Source organism: Sabethes cyaneus, chromosome 1 (genome assembly GCF_943734655.1).
Source record: "Sabethes cyaneus chromosome 1, idSabCyanKW18_F2, whole genome shotgun sequence".
Classification (NCBI taxonomy): domain Eukaryota; kingdom Metazoa; phylum Arthropoda; class Insecta; order Diptera; family Culicidae; genus Sabethes; species Sabethes cyaneus.
Window position 1 is genome coordinate 171,472,821 of NC_071353.1, and position 18,884 is coordinate 171,491,704.

The following is an 18,884-nucleotide window of genomic DNA, read 5'->3' on the forward strand; positions in this document are numbered from 1 at the left end:
ATTGGCAACGAATTAGTTTGTGGGAAAATTAGGAATACGCAAAACGGATTGGTTTGGTGGTCTTCTTGTTCAGTAAGTTCTAATGAGTATTTGTCAGAACTGATCCCATTCTAGGCAAAAATTACGGAGTTTTCTAATCAGCAGGATATACTGAACCATCTGCCAATGCATGAGCAGACATTAGGCTGTCAATAAACGAAGTTTTTTGCTGTCAACCTCTCTGTCAGCACTCTTCTTGCCTACCAAATATCGCTAAATCGAGATTCCGCTAAAATCCCGCTGAGTTATTTAAGAAAACCGCTAGATTCCCGCTAGCCGCTGTTTGGTTATTAAGTCCCGCTATCCGGCTTGAAATCCCGCTAAATCTAGCGGGAAAACCGCTGATATGGCATCGCTGATGGTTAGTTTTGACCAAGGTTTTGACAGTTCGATGGTTCGCTTCTGAGAGCCTATGAGATATGCACAGGTGAGGAAGAGAGCTTCAAAGTGTTTCACTGATTTTTCGTTGGAATTTTTTTACATTGGTATGGATGCTTATCGCATAATAAATTTGTTCAAACAACCCGGGTTGAAATGAGATGAATTTTATCTATCAAATAAAAGCAAATGAATATCAAAAATTCATCCAATTTTAACTCGAACAGAATAAACAATATTTTCATCCTCACCTTATATGCTCTCATTGAGCAAAAAAATTATCAATCCGTCAAATATGAAATGGTTCGCATTCTGAACTGTTTTCAACCACTCAAGGAGAAATAGCCATCGAACTGTTAAATTTTAACCAAAAAGTTAAAAATTTCGCGAAATGGTTCACAGCCTAAATTTTGAAACAAAACGGAGAGGTAACTCTCCACTTTCGTTCAAAATTTAGCGAGTGTCTCGGCGCCTCTGTAATCTACAGTCTCTGTACTTTGCCCTGGTCCGGAATGTTTCCTTCCTCATTCTTTGCCGTTTTGATCTTCTTGTTCTCCTGGCGTTTCCCTCTTACTTTTATCAGTACGAGGGTTCGGGTTTGGAGGCCTTTTCGGCGTCTTCAATACTGCGACAGCCATGCTCCTCTTCACACTAAAAAAAGTACCGAGTTCGGTAAATTATCGTAAATTTTACCAAACTGAGCAGCAGAACGTTCGGTAAATTTTTTTTATGATGCCAAACATTACTAATGATCTGAAAACGTCGATTTACACTGCAGAATTTTTACCAAACGTTCGGCTACTCAAAGTTCGGTAAAATTTTAGTGAATTGTTTAATGGCGAATTCATAAATTAACCTGGGATCGTGCTAACTCGAAATTTATGAACGATACGGGCAGTTTGACAGATCGACCCGTAAGCCGTAATGCTAGACAGTTTTAACCTGCGCTTCAAACTGAATGCTGTCAGTTTAAACGAGCTACAATCTCGGTTAATTTATGAAAGTTTTGACAGCACTTCGATTAAAACTGAGTGCTAATCGACCTGAGCCAGGTTAATTTATGAATTCGCTAATAGGTAAGCCACAGACACACTATATATATCTAATATATTAGATAGTCTCACATCCAGTTTCGATGATTCTAGTCTAACCTGTCTGTCTTGCTGTCTCATCTATTTTTCTGTCCCACCTATCCCGTTTGTCTTGCTGTCCCATCTGTTTGTTTGTTTCGTGTATCTTTCTTCCCCACCTGTCTCGTCTGCTTTTCTGTCTCGTCGGTTTTTTAGTCCTATCTGTCTTTCTGTCCGTCTGTCTTTCTGTCTCGTGCATCTTTCTGTCCCGTCTGTCTTTTTACCCGATCTGCCTTTTTGTCCCGTATATCTTTCTCTTTCAAGTCTTTCTGTCCCGTCTGTCTGTTTGTCCCGTTTGTCTTTCTGTGCCGTCTGTCTCTGTCCCGTCTGTCTTTCTGTACCATCTATCTTTCTTTTTCATGTATTTCTGTCCCGTTTGTCATTCTGTCCCGTCTGTCTTTCTGTCCCGTTTGCCTTTCCGTCTCGTCTGTCTTTCTGTCCCGTCTGTCTTTTCGTCTCGTCTGTCTTTTTGTCCCGTTTGTCTTTCTGTCTCGTCTGTATTTTTGTCTCGTCTGTTATTCTGTCCCGTCTGTCTTTCTGCCTCGCTTGTATTTTTATCCCGTCTGCCTTTCTGTCCTGTCAGTATTTCTGTCCCGTCTGGAAGAGGAGAGCTCTCATTCAAACGAAACAAAAATTTCAACCAAACATGAGAATTAAACTAAAACACAAAATGTGTATTTCTCGGGTAATAAGCACGCTCTGATAAAAGTTTGAACCCCTCCTTGGTCAAAAAAAGTAGCTACTTTCAGCGCTACATTATGCACAAAAAGGTAATCATGCAAGAGAAAGTTATCAAGTTATGCAAGAGAAAATTACGTTCAAGCTGACATAATACGGCACAGAAAGAAAAACCATGGTAAAAACTATCGGTCCGACTACCTTGCGGGTTTGGGAGATTGCAACGAAATACGTTGCAATAATAGCATAAACTGATCGTTGCTCTTGTCATCAGATGCCTCTGTAACAAGTAGTCCGGTTGCTGTTTGTCTGAGTGTGCAAGTCGGAGGAAGAAACCTCTCCAGTAAAATACTCAGCAGGTTGCTGCACATTTCCTCGCAGCACGAAGGATTTCGACACTTCACAATTTAACTAATACATTTAAGTTTTACCATGAGTTGATATAGAAGAATTTTAATTGTTCATGAGTTTTCCCCTCTCCCCCAAATAGGATTTTGTAAGATTTTGCAGAATCCCCCGCACCCCCATTTTCCCTTACGTAATTAGTGTACGACCCCTTACGTCTGCCAAACTGCCAAAATGAATCATCAGAGGTTGAACTCCTTAGAAACTTGCAACTTGAAATCCAGATCGTGACAAAGGTCATCCGAGATTTACAATTTATTGCCGTACATACATTTATTTTTTAGTTTTAGTTCGGTTCAGTTTCATTTGTGGCAATACAAAGTTGGCCAGGTCAAGCTAGTTAAATATAAATATAAATATAAAAGCAGACTAAAAACTTGATTTGAAATTTTACTTGAAGCTGGATATGAAAATTACTCAAGCTCAATCGGACTTAAAATTGGACGCAAAATTAGCTCGGAATCGAAATTAAACTCAACTTGAAATTGGACTTACAATCAAAGTTCTGATTTTACTTGAAATTAGACGATCAATTTGAAATGGGAACTGAAATTGGATTTAGAATTAAACTTAAAAATTAGCTTTAGCATTAGCATATGTGGCTGCACACATCGTAGGTGGCTATATAATCGCATTATATACCTGACTACGTCCGAACAACCGCAGGGGAAGTGGGTAGGAATGTTAGTGTAGCATCTACTTTTGAAAGTGCAAGGAACCCATACTATCTTCATAGATATTACAGGAAAACAGAGTATATCATGTTAGTAGGGCAAGGCAAACAATAAGGATCATGAGGAAGATTTATTTATTAATAAACTGTATATATTGTAGTATATATTGAGTATATATATACGCAAAAATAGAACAATCTCACCAGCAATCCGTCGAGTAAAATACAATTGCGTCATTTGAATTTCCATCAGTGTATCTAATATTCAATAAGTAATTTAATTTTTACATATCCATGATATGCATGTGTATTATTTAAACTTGTTACGACCAAAGTTTTAATCGTACAGTAGGAGATGCTTGATGAGCTAAAACGAAACAAATAATTAAAATAACATATTAGACTTACCTGCTACCAAGGCCGGGTGGCTCAGCCGTCTGCACAAAATCTTAGTTTTGAGGTCTGGCATCTGGGAACCACGCAGCATCGCACCCCCTAGCTTAGCTACTCAATAGAGTATTACCGGGTATGGCCGCGTGGAGGCGCTAGGTAGGAGCTTGGGCTGGCAAAAGCTGGTCGCTTTAAGTAGTAGTAGTTTAAGCTCTACTATTGAAAATAAATTAGACTTGAAATTGGACTTCAAATTGAAATTTGACAATTTTGCAGAGTTTAAGCTTGAATTAAAACGTGAAATTGGACTTAATTTTGGATTAATTTAGACTTGAAACTTTACTTGAAGTTGAATGCGAAGTTGAACTTAAAATCGAACTTAAAATTAATCTTGAAATAGGACTTGTTTGTATTCTTGAAATTGGCATGAAGTTGGACTTAACCTATTTAAACTAGCAGCTTTACTTCAAATTGAACTGAAAGTTGCACTCAAAACTAAAATTGGATTCGAACGGCAATAGGACTTGAAATAGAACATGAAATTAGACATGAAATAAGATTTAGAATTGAATTTAAAACCTACATGAAATCGGACATGAAATATGATTTGAAATGGGACTAAAAACTAAACATGAAATTTAAATTAAACTTGAAATTTTACTTGACGTTGGACTTTGCATGAAAATTGGTAGGCAAAGGTTTTTGGGGCCGGGGAAGGTTCTTATGATGGTTCGAGACTCATCCCCCTTCTGGAAGGAGTTTTCCATACAAAAGAAACAGAAATTTTATACAGAAACGATAACTAATCAAGAAATTAGAAACATATTTGGCATGTGGAGATTTGTGAAGCTACGAAATGTTTCTATGGTAGTTCAAGACCAAAAATTAAAAAAAAAGATAATATGGTATATTTTTTATAATAAAACCATGTCCCGCGTTGGCCATCGTGGTCATAGGTACTTAATTTGACTTATATGGATCTATTTTAAGAGTTTAATGTAATTTGTGGTATCGTATGATGAGATTTTGTTCATGTTCGAAACTGGCGAGATCCCTAGGGATTCCCGGAGTCCCCGGAGATACCCAGGAGTAACTGGTTCGGGGGTTCGTTCGCCTTGGAAAATGGTTTTCGGGCTAATTGCATACACAATCTGTGAGTACAATTAACTGATTGAGTTTTTTAATGGCAAATTTTCTGTAAATTTTTAGCTTGTCCAGCGTCATCTGATGCACCTGTTCGAGTATGATTTTCCCGAGCACTACGGAGACATCCTGCAGATGAGTTTAGCTGCATGTTCACTAAAGAAAGTTAAACCAAATATTCTGCTGGACCTGGTGAACTCGGTGCGTCGTAAAGTCGGCTGCCAGCCGATGAACTTCGGGCTTGGTTTGGTAGCGATCAAGGAAGAATTCCGCGCGTTTGCCACCAAACAAAATATCCTATCGTATAAGGATATAATCGATACGACCGTTCTGTTAACTCAGCACTTTCACAAGGAACGACTTAACTATGGATTGCACGGTTTATATCCGAAGCACTGTGATTACTGCGAAGCCATATCACTGCTGTTGGGTTCTATGGGACATGCCGCCGTGGTCGCTGCTGTTCATACCTACCCCGGCGTACTGGCCGACGATTGTAAGTCCCACTACCAGAATTTTTACAACATTTCACTAATCACAATTTCCCCCACAGTAATCAACTGGTTATGGCCCGCATTGTGCGACATGTTCTCCCCGTGGCTCATCCCGTACTTCCCTCAGAACATGAAAGGACAACCGCAGCAACAGGTAGCGAACTGGATCCAGCAGATCGCCAGCGACAGTACGGTTCTTTCTCCCTGGGGAGAACTGCACGCCGACACCGCCTTCCGGATGGTGAAAGTGTTCGAACATTGCCTACAGTACCTGATGGACACATTCCCCTCGAGCAGTGCCGTCCTGGGGCATCTGTTCTACTGGTACGAACTGAACTTCGCCCACCCGAACGTTCCCCGATTCGTAACCGTCCCGATTCATACCAATCTGATGAACCTAGCCTGGGATCGCTTCCGACCGGTGCCAGCACACATCACCGGTTTCAACCGAATCCTACAGCAATTCATCCCGGAAAGTCATTCCTTCGTGGGTCACATTTTTATCCGGATCGCATGGAGCCCTTGGCTGCAGCAAAACATTCAAACCTGGGACTACCAACTACGCTATCAAATGCTATCCTCCCTATTGATGATCTTCGTTAAAATATCCTACGAACCAAACGCCCGGGAAGGACTCAAAATCGTAACACTACTGCAGGAAGCATGCAACTACCCGTGGCATCTACTCGAATATCAGGGTATCGAAGCGGTCCTAGATTGGTTCGTCCTTTCGGCGGAACCATCCGTCGTGCTGAAAATGCCCTCCGAAGCGGAAGCCGTGGACAGTGCCGTGCTGGATTTGCTACAGGTCGCGGCAGCGATGAAATTCAACCCAAGCAATCCGCTGGAGTCGTCCAAGATGCAATCGCAGATACAGACCAAGCGAATACTGTACGTACGCTCGACGGTTCGGCTGCTGAACGCTTGCGGAGCCAAGTATCACAAACTGTTGGGCACGAAGCCGGGAGTGCAGGCGTTCCATAATGCCGTTCTGGGGTTGTTGAACACCATCGAGACCGTACTGCTGCAGATTAAGTTAACCAAAGATCGCGAGTTCGAGGCGAAAAACCTGATGGCGGAGGTGGTGGTTTCGTTGCAGTCCCAGGGAGAGAACACTTCCAAGTGAGTATTTTAGTAGGATGTAGATGTAGAATTCTTGCCATTTGCTACTGATATACTATCAGAACGTTCGGGGACTTCAAACAGCAATAATCGACAAATTATTCTTGCAAGACCCTTGGTATTGAAGTCTTGATCGACGACATCAGGTTAGGCTGCAGGTTAGACATCAACACTTCTCAAAACGTCTCGATGTTTGAAGTTTTGAAATTATCTGGTCATTAAGCCTAGAAAAATACTGCAGCTACAAATTTGCATCATTGTTTTACTTCGCGGCTTACATCGTTGTCACTTGTCACGAGCGTATCAAGGTATATACATTCTTTCATTACTTCATATCGTTTCCATTCCATAGTCCAGGTTAGAACATGATTTTCGTCGGAAAATCATGTTCTAGCTTTATCTGCCACAGCTCATTTCGCTTGACTGAATCGTACGCCGCTTTAAAGTCCTCAAACAGACTATGAGACTATGCAAGTTGTGCTTTTGGAACTTGTCCAGTAACTGTTGCAGGATAAGCATCTGATCTGTCGTGGAGCGATCCTCACAAATACCGTCTTGGTACTCGCCGACGAAGGACTGCGCTAACGGTTTCAGTCTACAGAACAGAATACGGGAAAGCACCTTATACGCAGTATTGAGCAATGTTCTCGATAGTCGCCTCTCAGTTGGCCTCGAGCTATGATGCTGGCCTGATAAGCCAGTCGTCGTATGTTCGAATCTCGACTGGAAGAGGCTTTAAAAGTCAATAGGATCGTAGCAACTGGCCCTGCAATTGTCCTACACTCTAATAGGTGGCTGCGAAGACTGTCGTATGAAAACAGAAGATCAAGTTTCAATAACGGAATGTAGCACCTAGGCTTTGCTTTTTTTTAATGTCTCGATAGTTTTTGCACTCGATTCGGTGTCCGGAGTCGATATTTGGTACCCGGAAAGACCGTGCATTAATAACTTTCAATGACAATCAGCGACAATCCCTCCAGGTGTGTGGAACGTGGAAAGTAGGTGCTACAGATGGTCATTCTTCTGGCCGCGGTGAAATGTAGGAGCCTCAGACCGCTGTCGTTGGTCGACAGATGAAGGCTATGTTTTCCAATGACAGGACGAAAGAATTCTTTCCTCCCGATCTGCGTATTACATAGGCCCTTCCGAGTCTATCGTAGAATTCGTACTTAGTATCATCGGATTTATCATTTACCGCATACGCTGATTAGACTATATAGTTGAAGAAACCCTCAACTTTAAACACACGTTCACGGACATTTACGGGTTCCCAGTTCCACCGGATACATAACTCGTTGCTTTTGCTTTCCCAACACTACGAAGCCGACTCCATATTTTGCCTTTCTACCGTCACTGTAGTAGATGTGGTACTTGCAAGACGTGCCTGCAAAGGGGTCTACTGCGCGGAACTCCCTCTCTCCGGAGCTTGGCTATCGAACTTCCTGAATAGTAGCGATCGCCACTCTGAGTCGATGTAGCTCCCGAGCAAGCAATTCAGCTCGTGCCGGTTCATGGAGAGCTCTGATATTCAATTATATCGCTATATCCATTAATCGTTTTCTTGTTCTTTGCCGTGTCCTATGCCTTTTTCGTGGTAAATTAGGATTTGGGTATAATACCTACCGGGAACGCGATACCTGCATCCCCTGAAGGGTCTGCCATCTTAGGTGTAGCTTGCGGAATACAGCGTTTCATATTCAGCCTCTCGCTCCGAGACAGACGCCGCCTCTCATCTGGGAAGCAGGCACTCAGATTCGCACTTCCTAGCTTAGCTGCTCCAGTATGTACATGAAGCATTTCCAGGTATGGCCATCGATCGTCATCATTGACTTTGATCTTTGAGGAGGTACTAGGTAGGGGCTTGAGAGCGCCAGAGCTTTATTTGACGCTCCTTCCAGATAACTCTCCACATTTCATACCCATCGCAGAGGCCATCGCGCAATTGCAGAGCGAGTGCTACGATCCTATGAGTCTAATAAAGGCTGTTAGAGCCAATCCCAGCCAAGATTCGAACACAAGACGACTGGCTTGTAAGACTTGCGTCGTGCCTCGGGGCCAACCGGGAGCCGCCTTTCACTGTTGCCAACATTAAGGTGCGTTTTGTTTAGTTGGCAGCATGTGGCATGCAACTTTTTCCAAAATGTTGCCTGATATTTCCAAGCAACCACGGAAACGTATCACAAATGTTCAGGTGGCCATAGCACCAACGTTGAGCAACAACTGGCGACATGGTGCATACCACCATGGTTGCATTCCACATGTTGCCAAAGATTGCCCAGTATAAACGCACCTTTAGAGGTACATACGAGTGATGCAAACGCGCCAAAGCTCGTAACCCGGGTTACCGATTGATTTGTAAAATAACAAATCAAAGCACTCGGGGGTGAAAATTTTCGTTAGGACTATATTCAAAAGCTTTTCTTGAGAGAGGTTTGAATCTAGATTGTTCTATAACATGTTCTGAAAAAAATTACTAGAAAATGGAAGGTTGAATTTGTTTTAAAGCATTCTTCAAATCGCTTGGGCGGATCGACGCAAAAAAATTAACTGTCACGTTTTTCATAGATTTTCGAAAAAAATTTTGCGGCTAAATTTTTTTGAATAGTGTCGTGTTTAAGAAATATTAAATTCAAGTGAATTTCGATGAGGATGTCTATGCTGTAAAACTTCCGAATATTCAGCGGCTTATGCGAAACCGGACAGAAGTGAAAATTATAGTGAAATGCCTTCTCCATACTCGAAGTTGCTATTTGGAACTAACACTTGGAGGATCTGTTCCCGATATTTCTCGAAGAATGTGCCGTCGTGAACTTCCAGAACAATTGAATACCGGTCAATATTACCCACTGAATCGAGATTCGTCGTTTTATCCATAGTATTGCGGAAATATTTAAGGACATGGCTGATTCAACTGACAATATAACCTGAGTACCAGATTTGAAATCGGGTGAGGACGTTCCTTATATTTATTTATTCTTTATATACTCTACTGTGAAATCAAAGGGCAATGTTTGGCAAGTTTGGAGTCTTCTATTTTCCCGGAGGGGAAAGTTTTCGATTCTTCGGAGATCTTGTTTCGAAGGTTCTTAAACCAGTTCTACGACAATTTCTATGTGACGGTAACGGAGAATTTTTTTGTTGGTAAACGGCCGGATAATGCGGAATATAGACCCCATAGTGGTCGTTAGCCTCTTATCCAGCAACTCCGATCCCGACCTCCTCGTGGTACCAGCCGGAATACGAGCAACCTTAGCGGAGATCGGGTAACCAACCTCGGTGGAAACTAAGGTCGTATACTAACCGGGAAGGAGGTAGTGAGTCTCGGCACTATAAGATGGCAGCCCCATCGCGAGACTCGGTAGTGTTGCCCCAGTACGGCTACACACCTAAATAAACTTAAACTAACAACATTCAAGCATTTTCGGAGCGGAATATTCGGCATCGACCTAGGCGACGGAATAAGGACGACGAATGGAGACTCGGGACTTGGAACTGCAGATCGCTAAATTTCGCAGGTTGCGAGCGGGTGCTGATTGAACAGCTGGAACCCCGCAAACTCGGCATCGTAGCTCTGCAGGAAATCTGTCGCAAAGGAGAGAAGGTATGGAAGATCCGTGGCGGAAAGGCCCAGTTTTACCAGAGTGGTGGCGCTACCAACGAACTGGGAACGGGCTTTGTAGTGCTGGGCGGAATGCAGGATCGCGTGATAGATTGGAAGGCGATCAACGAGAGAATGTGTGTACTGAGGATAAAGGGTCGTTTCTTCAATTATAGCATCATTAACGTGCACTGCCCACACGAAGGTAGACCCGACGATGAGAAAGAAGCGTTCTACGCGAGGCTGGAGGCAACGTACGACAGCTGCTCGTCACGGGACATCAAGATCGTCATCGGGGATATGAACGCCCAGGTCGGTAGAAGAAATGTATAAACCGGTGGTAGGACCCCATAGCCTGCACACCGACACAAACGATAACGGCCAACGATGTATAAACTTCGCAGCTTCCCGAGGCCTGGTGATCCGAAGCACCTTTTTCCCGCGCAAGGATATCCACAAAGCCACCTGGAGATCACCTGACCAACGTACAATGAACCAAATTGACCACGTTCTCATAGAGGGCCGGTTCTTCTCCAACATCACGAACGTACGCTCACGTCGGGGTGCGGATATCGATTCTGACCATTACCTAGTAGCAGTACATGTGCGCTCAAAGCTGTCCACCATATACCGGACACGTCAAAGCCGCCCTCCTCGGCTGAACATCGGGCAGCTAGATAACCCACAAGCTGCCGAGAACTACGCGCGAGTACTGAATGAGGCACTGCCTTCTTCCGAGGATTTAGGTGCTTCAAACCTCGAAGACGGTTGGGGCAGAATACGCTCGGCCATCGGAGAGGCCGCTACCGCGGCACTAAGTATTGAGCCTCGAAGTACACAAAACGATTGGTTTGATGGGGAATGCCAACAAGCGGTGGAGGAGAAAAAAAATGCTTGGAAAAATTATCTAAGTATTGCCACTAGAGAGAACCTGGCCAAGTACCGACGAGCTAGGAACAAGTTGACCACGATCCTGAGGAGAAAAAAGCGCCAAAAGGAGGACAGAGATCGTGAAGAATTGGACAACTATTCCGAGCTAATGACACGCGCAAGTTTTATGAGAAGGTGAACCAAACTCGGAAGGGCTACACACCGAAACCTGACATGTGTAGGGACGAGGGAGGGAATCTAATTACAAACGAGCGCGAGGTGGTCGACAGGTGGAAGCAGTTCTTCGATGAACACCTCAATGGCGATGTCGCAGAAGGAGGCGGAACGGAAATTAACCTAGGAGCGCCCATAGAAGATAGTGATGTCCTAGCACCTGATCTCCAAGAAGTCAAACGAGAAATCAGGTTGCTGAAGACCAATAAAGCCGCTGGGAAGGACCGCCTACCGGCAGAGCTTTATAAACATGGCGGAGAAACGCTAGCAAAGGCTCTACACTGGGTTATTTCGAGGATTTGGGAGGAGGAAAAGCTACCGGAGGAATGGATGGAAGGAGTGGTTTGTCCCATCTACAAAAAGGGTGATCGGCTAGACTGCTGCAACTATCGCGGTATTACGCTGGTAAATGCCGCCTACAAGGTACTCTCCCAGATCCTGTTACGCCGGCTGTCACCGATAGCACAAGGTTTCGTAGGGAATCATCAGGCGGGTTTCATGAGGGCTCGCGCAACTACGGACCAAATTTTTACTATCCGACAGATCTTGCAGAAATGTCGGGAGTACAACGTGCCCACGCATCACATCTTTATTGATTTCAAAGCAGCATACGATACAGTCGATCGAAACAAGCTATGGCAGATAATGCACGAATACGGTTTTCCAGACAAACTGACGCGCCTGATCAGAGCTACATTGGATCGAGTGATGTGTTTCGTACGCATCTCTGGGACACTCTCGAGTCCCTTCGAGACGCGACGAGGGTTGAGACAAGGTGACGGTCTATCCTGCATGCTGTTCAACATCGCTCTTGAGGGGGTGATCCGACAAGCGGGCATCGAAACAAGAGGCACGATTTTTACCAAGAGTAGCCAACTTCTAGGCTTTGCAGATGACTTCGATATCATTGCCAGGAACTTTGCGACGGCGGAGGCAATCTACGCCAGACTGAAAGCGGAGTCTAGGAGAATTGGGCTAAAAATAAATGCGTCAAAGACCAAATACATGAAAGGAAGAGGCTCAAAGGAAACAAATGTGCGCCTCCCACGGACGGTAACCGTTGACGGTGACGAACTAGAAGTGGTAGAAGAGTTCGTGTATTTGGGATCGCTGGTGACCGCGGACAACAACACTAGTAAGGAGATCCAGCGGCGCATCCAAGCGGGGAATCGGGCCTACTTTGCCCTTCGTAAAACGCTACGATCAGGAAGCATACGCCGCCGCACGAAGCTAACAATGTACAAAACCATTATTAGACCGGTAGTTCTTTATGGACTTGAAGCCGTGACGCTGCTTACGGAGGACATACGCGCCCTTACCGTGTTTGAGCGGAAAGTGCTGCGGACGATATTTGGCGGAGTACAAACTGAAAGCGGAGAGTGGCGGAGGCGTATGAATCACGAGCTACAGACACTGCTTGGGGAGGCTCCCATCGTACATCTAGCGAAAGTTAGCAGGCTACGGTGGGCCGGACACGTCGTAAGGATGCCGGACGACAGTGCGACGAAAATAGTCCTCTTCAACAACCCCACCGGCACCAGGAACAGGGAGGCCCAACGTGCACGATGGCTCGACCAGGTCGAAAGCGATTTGCGACTTCTGAGACGACTAGGAAATTGGCGACGAGTGGCCCAAGACCGAGTTGAATGGAGACGAGTGCTTGAAACAGCACGAGCCACCCCGGCTCTAAGCTGCTGAAGAAAGAAGAAAGAAGAAACGGCGAATTTTGTACAGTAACATCAAGTTATGCCCACAGTTATTGTTAAATTAATTTTTGTATATTCCAAAATACTTAACCATCTACTTTTGCGTTGCTGGTGTATTTTATATATTTTCAGTGAGCGAAAAAAGGCACTATAACCTTGACCAATAGCAGCCGGGCTTTTGGTCTAAATGCCATAAGTTTATTCCCGAGGGTCCGGAGTATCACTTAACCTTTATTAGCAAAGATACTTCCAACGAAACAAATTTACAGTTAATCAGAAACGGTTGGTACGAGACGTCCCCGTTTCGTCTTCCCCTGTTGATTTTGAAATGCATCTATGTATGGATAACTTATTCACACAAGATTTATTTCTTATAATCGTCTTTGCGGCAATACTTCACAGTTGGCCGATTAAACATTTGCAATATATTATTTATTAAAATTATTTCCAGGAATCCTTTATTGTGGCTGTGTTGGTATTAATAAGAATAAGAAGGATTCTTCAAGTCGCTTGAAATAAACGTATGTAGTCAAACCAAAATCGTAACAAATTTTTAGTTACTCTCCGACGTTTCGCTTTTATTTTTAACCATAAACAAGCTAAACAAACTAATAGAAACAGGACACACATACACAGATTGGGAAATACAAGCCCTCAAGGAAAAAACCGCTTTAATCGCCCATTGCATAGACGAAAAACATAGATTTGACCTCACAACCACCAAAATACTAGACCAAAGCTACAAAAGATCATCACTAGCCATACTAGAGATGTGCCACATATACAACAGTCCAAACGCAATCAACAAACGAACAGACGTAGAAGGATTAAATAGTATATATGCCGGAATACTATTTTCTGTACGAAATAAAACCAAGAACACCCCCACAACCCTAGTGCCTAACCAAACATATCCACACACATAAACAGTAATTGTAGATCCAGGTTACTCTTAGACCGATAGTGCAGAAACAGAATAAAACTCAAAAATAATAGTGACGAAAGATACTAAAAATCCACAACAAATGACAAACTACAGGTTAGCAATAGACGACTAAAACAACAAAATCTACAATCAAATTCATCATATACAGGAACCTAAGATGGAAACATAAGACAGCAGCGACAATTTTAGACATTTTCAGACAAAATCATTCAGACAACGGACAGACTAGTTAGTGAGTAACAAACAAATACTAAAAATTGTCATATAGTTAAAATACCAATGTTTATAGCGATTCCTTGAAAAAGCTTTAAAAATAAAAGCGAAACGTCGGAGAGTAACTAAAAATTTGTTACGATTTTGGTTTGACTACATACGTCATTTCCCAAAAAAAGCTACAAACAAATACAAGTCGACACCATACTACGCTTGAAATAAAGCTATCAAATACGAGACGAACCACCGGGGCCACCAGTTGCCAGCTAGCGTCTAAAATCACCATAAAACTCTGCAAAAAGTTTTCCGTTCTTGCTCTTTTTATCTGGACCATGTTGTCCCATGACGCGCTCAAGGTCCGCGTTAAAATTACCTAAGTGGGACTTTCTCGGAAACACTCTGCAGCTGGCTGTAAAATCTTTTTCCTGTCCTACAATTACGCGACATCACTTGGCGTGTAACACTGGATCGCTGGATCGTAAGGTTTCTCACGCTTGTTCCGAGCTCTACAGAAATCCAATACCTTGCATTACCACTTTGTATAGCAGAATACAATAAGAGTAGCAGAATATGTACAATAAGTTCACCAGTATTTGTCCAACAGATCTTCCTCAGTCGCAGTATTTCAAGCTATAGGCAGCCAGCTTCTCCAGCCAAGGTTCAAGACGTCCCATGTTGCGATCCGTGTCCGTATTTTCATGTGAAAGGGCGGTTCCAAAAATCCTATCTTCATTTTCTGTAACAATAAAGTTGTCAGGTGCAGTAGATGCCCCCGCCTATTTTATCTAGCACCGGCCTGGAAACAGACATTCGTAGAAAGTCTGCAAGATCCATGCACCACGTAGAGGCAGGAATAGATCTTGATGTTCACTCTTTTGTCAGCCTGCGTAACAGAGGAGTGTAAGTTGATTTGATCACGGTATCCCACTTGCAAAGCTTGAGAAACTCAGAGTTTCTCACCATTCTATATAAGGCTGAATATAAGGATCGGATCCAACTCTCTGACGTTCCGCAGGGAAGCTACATTGGACCACTATTGTTTTCTTTTTTTTATGAATGAACTGTCAGTTTTTCTAGTAGACAGAATTGAAGATCGATGCTGGAGTGACCTATTTGACTTTAACTTGACCTCAGACATTTTTCAACGACAACGCTCTCGTGTTTTGGCTATCTTTCTGTTGATTGTACTATTTTATTTCAAGTAAGCCATTGAGTGTCCAACGAACTTTTCAATAAATACTAACATAAATAAAATTGAAGTCAATTAAACTAAATTTCTTGCTTACTTGCTCGCCGTAGGTTATTCATCGAAGCCATTATTTTGTGGGCGGAAAATTGTCGCACCAGCGACAGTTTTATGATTCCCTCGATCCTGGAAGCAACGGGAATGTGCAAAAGCTTCACCGTCAACCAGTACTCCCTGGTGGAGGCGATGCTGTTTCATTACTTCTGTAAATCTTGGAATGGACAGACCAGCAGTGCCAGCGGAGAGCCACTGTTGGACGCAGCCTGGTCGAAGGCAATGCAGAAAATTGGACCAAAAACCATTCGACGATACGACGAAGAACAGCTTGTGAAGCATCGGTTTCTGTTGGTGTTGCATCTGCTGGTTCTGCAGCGGCTGCAGGATGCTTCCAGCAGCGGGGAGAAAATTATTACTCTACAAAAGTTGTTCCGGTCGGTGGAGGACTTGAAAGTGAGGTTCGTATTTTCGTTTTTAATTATCTTTTGTAAATGTTGGTTAATGCTACATTGTTTTTGCAGTGAAGTGGATGAAAGCAAACTAATTTTGCTGTGGAGTACGATGGTGGTTGTCGGTGTTGAGATGTTAAAGGTTTCAATGAATGTTCAGAACCATCTACTGACCCTGGCTCGTTACCTACAGACGTGTTCCAAAGATGCCGACGGTTGGGGCGAAGGTTTGCTGGGCGCTATCGGCATTCGCAAGGACGGGGTAAGTGTTCGGCGTAAGATTCTAGCCAAGTGTCTTTCCTGCATCGTATTTTTGATGTTTGGTTCGAAAGAATCGGAGGAAGTGCTGGAAGCAACCGAAGGTCCTCCTTCGATAGATACCAGCAATCGCTGCCGGGAATACGTGCAAGCCATGGGTGACCTAAAACAGACACTGGTCAACAAAAGGTACACCGATGTGCACGTCAAAACGCGGGCGGCCATTAACTTGATCGAAAATACCGCCATGCTGGCGAACATTTCCGAAAATGTGTGCAAGATTTTGCGACTGTTTTGTGACGAACGATTTTTTCATTCGGTGGAGGACGTGTGGAAGCCATAATCTGAACGAAATTTTACGGTGATATTTTTTTTTATTTTGCAATAAAGGAGCAAAGCCCCTTTAACTTCTTTTAAACAATTTATTTAAGAGATAAAAGGAACAAGTACAAGAACGCTTTTTCCAGTCTGATTTGTAGCAAAAACATCTATTTTTTATTACAAAACTCTATAAACAATTGGCTTACTGGGCTGTGAAATTAGTGCCGAAACCATCGCTTTGAAATAGTCAACAAAAGAATCACCTCGCCGTTTATGCGGCTTTCCCCAGCAGCACTTCCCGCTGATCGTCGTGCAGCTCCTGCAGATCACATTCCAGCGTTACTCGAAAGGAGTCGAGAAATTCGGGTGTCACGGCGTCCAGTCCAAGCGGACGCCCGGTTTCGTTGCTCAGCGATGTCACTCCTTTACCGGCGATCCCACACGGAACGATATGTTCGAACCAACTGAGATCATTCCGACAGTTCAACGCCAGCCCGTGCGTCGTTACGTACCTACTTGCGTGTATTCCGATAGCACAGATCTTCCGATCCTGCACCCAAACGCCGGTATCTTCGGTGGTGCCAGCCCGAACGCCGTACCGACGGCACAGCTCAATGATGGTCTTCTCAATGTGACAAACATACCACCGGACGCTGGGTTGAAAGTTTCTGAGATTCAGCACCGGATAGGCAACCAGTTGCCCCGGACCGTGGAATGTGATCAGTCCTCCGCGGTTTGTTCGGAAAAATTGCGCGCCAAGAGCACGAAGCCGCTGCTCTTCCGATTCGCCGTAATCTTTGGTTCGAATTCCTACTGTGTAAACTGGGTCGTGTTCGGTGAGGATCAGTACGTTACGAAGCGGTCCGCCGGGGTTATTTAGGATCGTTGAGGAGACGGTTTTCTGCAATAGTAACGCACTTTGATAGTCCGTCTTTCCGGCGCGTAATACGTGAACTAGACGGGACATGATTTCTTACGATTAACTTAACTATAGGTGATGATTAAAGTACGAGAATTGCTGCTTTTGTTACTGTTGATTTGCTGGTGCCAGCAAAGCCAGGTCCAGTTCCTGCCGTTCCTGCTCCAATTTAAGTTCCTTTTCTTTTAGCTTGAAATAGATTTCCTGACCGATCTGTGAACGACAATATTGTACTGATTAGACTGCTTGTTATGAATTTACAACAGATAAGGGAATGACTGACAATTTGAGAATGCCTTTGAATGTGTGCGTGAGCCGTCCGACGCGGGCATGAAAATCGATCTTTTTTATCGATACTTTGATGTTGCAATATATCGATTTTTTAAAGGATCAGACAATTTAAATTTAAATTCCACGGTAATACCTATCGCTTTGAGAGTACTTACATAGGCATCTACAGCGGCATACATCTTCTGGTCGTCGTTCAGCGGCAGCACGTGCCACTTGCTCATCCGCACGTGCTTGCTCTTGTTGATCCGCAGCTGACAAACCTGCAGCACCAACCGCTCCATACTCCACACACCGGTCGAGCCGTGAATCCGATTGTACCACTGACCCAAATCGGCACACTGACCTATCATCGTTTCGGCGTCCGCTTCCGGAAAATCCCGCGCCAACTTACGGAAATCATTCTTCACATTGACACCGTGCAGTCGAACCTTCGGATGGTGCAGCAGCTGCAGCAACGCTACCGGTAGCCTCTTGAGACAGGACAGCTGGAACAGATAGCAGCACTGCAAGTCGGCACACAACTGCATCAGTGCCGTCGGTCCGGGACCGGTTTGAAAGCTGAATGGCCACTCCAGATCGAACGCAATCGGAACCGGCGTGAGCGGTTGCTTTTCGACCCACTGCAGCAGCTCGTCGCAAGCGCACGCAACATCCCGCCAATCCGTGTAGTACCGAATTGTTCCCTTGTAGTCGATGAACGGAACGTCGTCAATGTTGATTTTCACTACAGGCTCGCGCTTCGGATAACCATCATCGTCAGGGATCTTATAGTTGCTGCGCAACCTGCGTCGGGGAGTGTTCTCGTCTTCCGTGGTAGGTGTTGATTGAGATTCCTGTTGATCCTGCTGCACTAGCTTCACCGGTTGAACTTCCGATTCTTTTCCGACGGTTTCATTTGGCGTTGCGTCTCGGAGGATACGTGGCCGCTTGCTCGCATTAGCTACGGGAGACAGCTCAGCATCTTTCATCCATAAAGGTAGGTTCCGTTTAGCCATATTAACGATATTAACACTTCATTCAGAAAAGATAACGATAACAACTCGCGTAACGAACGAATCGAAATAGGAAACACACAAGCAAAAGCAAATTTTTTTCGCGCTTTTTGTTTTGCAGTTTGTTTATTGCTTGATTCTGGCTGGTAGTTTTCAGAAGAATGCACCAGTTGGCGCTTTCGCTAGTCGCTAATTCCATCTTTCACCAAATCCTTGACCAAATCCATAGGTGAACAAAAGCTTCATTCGACAAGTAGTTGGCGCCGCGGTAAAAATGATGATATTTTTATTTCGAGCTGTCAAAACACATAGAAAACTAAAATCATAAGAAGCGAATTTGAATTTTTTTTAAACATGCGCGCTTTGGAATCAATCAAATGTTATGGTTGGGT

The 18,884-nt window shown here is 44.0% G+C and overlaps 3 protein-coding genes across 3 annotated transcripts in view; 1 reads left to right on the forward strand and 2 right to left on the reverse strand.

The window, feature by feature from the left end:
- Nucleotides 1-16,496, forward strand: part of LOC128732728 (ectopic P granules protein 5 homolog) — a 35,463-nt gene extending 18,967 nt beyond the window's left edge. Inside the window, exons 7-10 of the mRNA XM_053826059.1 lie at nucleotides 4,903-5,332; nucleotides 5,390-6,452; nucleotides 15,319-15,720; nucleotides 15,784-16,496. Coding sequence (XP_053682034.1) covers nucleotides 4,903-5,332; nucleotides 5,390-6,452; nucleotides 15,319-15,720; nucleotides 15,784-16,312 — 2,424 coding nt within the window. The 3' untranslated portion in view covers nucleotides 16,313-16,496. The remainder of the gene's footprint in view (nucleotides 1-4,902; nucleotides 5,333-5,389; nucleotides 6,453-15,318; nucleotides 15,721-15,783) is intronic.
- On the reverse strand, nucleotides 16,403-17,368 carry LOC128732731 (putative lipoyltransferase 2, mitochondrial). Its single transcript, XM_053826063.1, has one exon. The coding sequence runs from the start codon at nucleotides 17,255-17,257 to the stop codon at nucleotides 16,562-16,564; it is 696 nt and encodes a 231-aa protein (XP_053682038.1). The 5' UTR covers nucleotides 17,258-17,368; the 3' UTR covers nucleotides 16,403-16,561.
- On the reverse strand, nucleotides 17,077-18,495 carry LOC128732730 (3'-5' exonuclease). Its single transcript, XM_053826062.1, has 3 exons — nucleotides 17,656-18,495; nucleotides 17,268-17,422; nucleotides 17,077-17,191 (listed from the first exon to the last, which is right to left on the reverse strand). Exons 1-2 carry the CDS (start codon nucleotides 18,493-18,495, stop codon nucleotides 17,318-17,320), a joined length of 945 nt encoding a protein of 314 aa, XP_053682037.1. The 3' UTR covers nucleotides 17,077-17,191; nucleotides 17,268-17,317.
- Nucleotides 18,496-18,884: the final 389 nt, after the last annotated feature.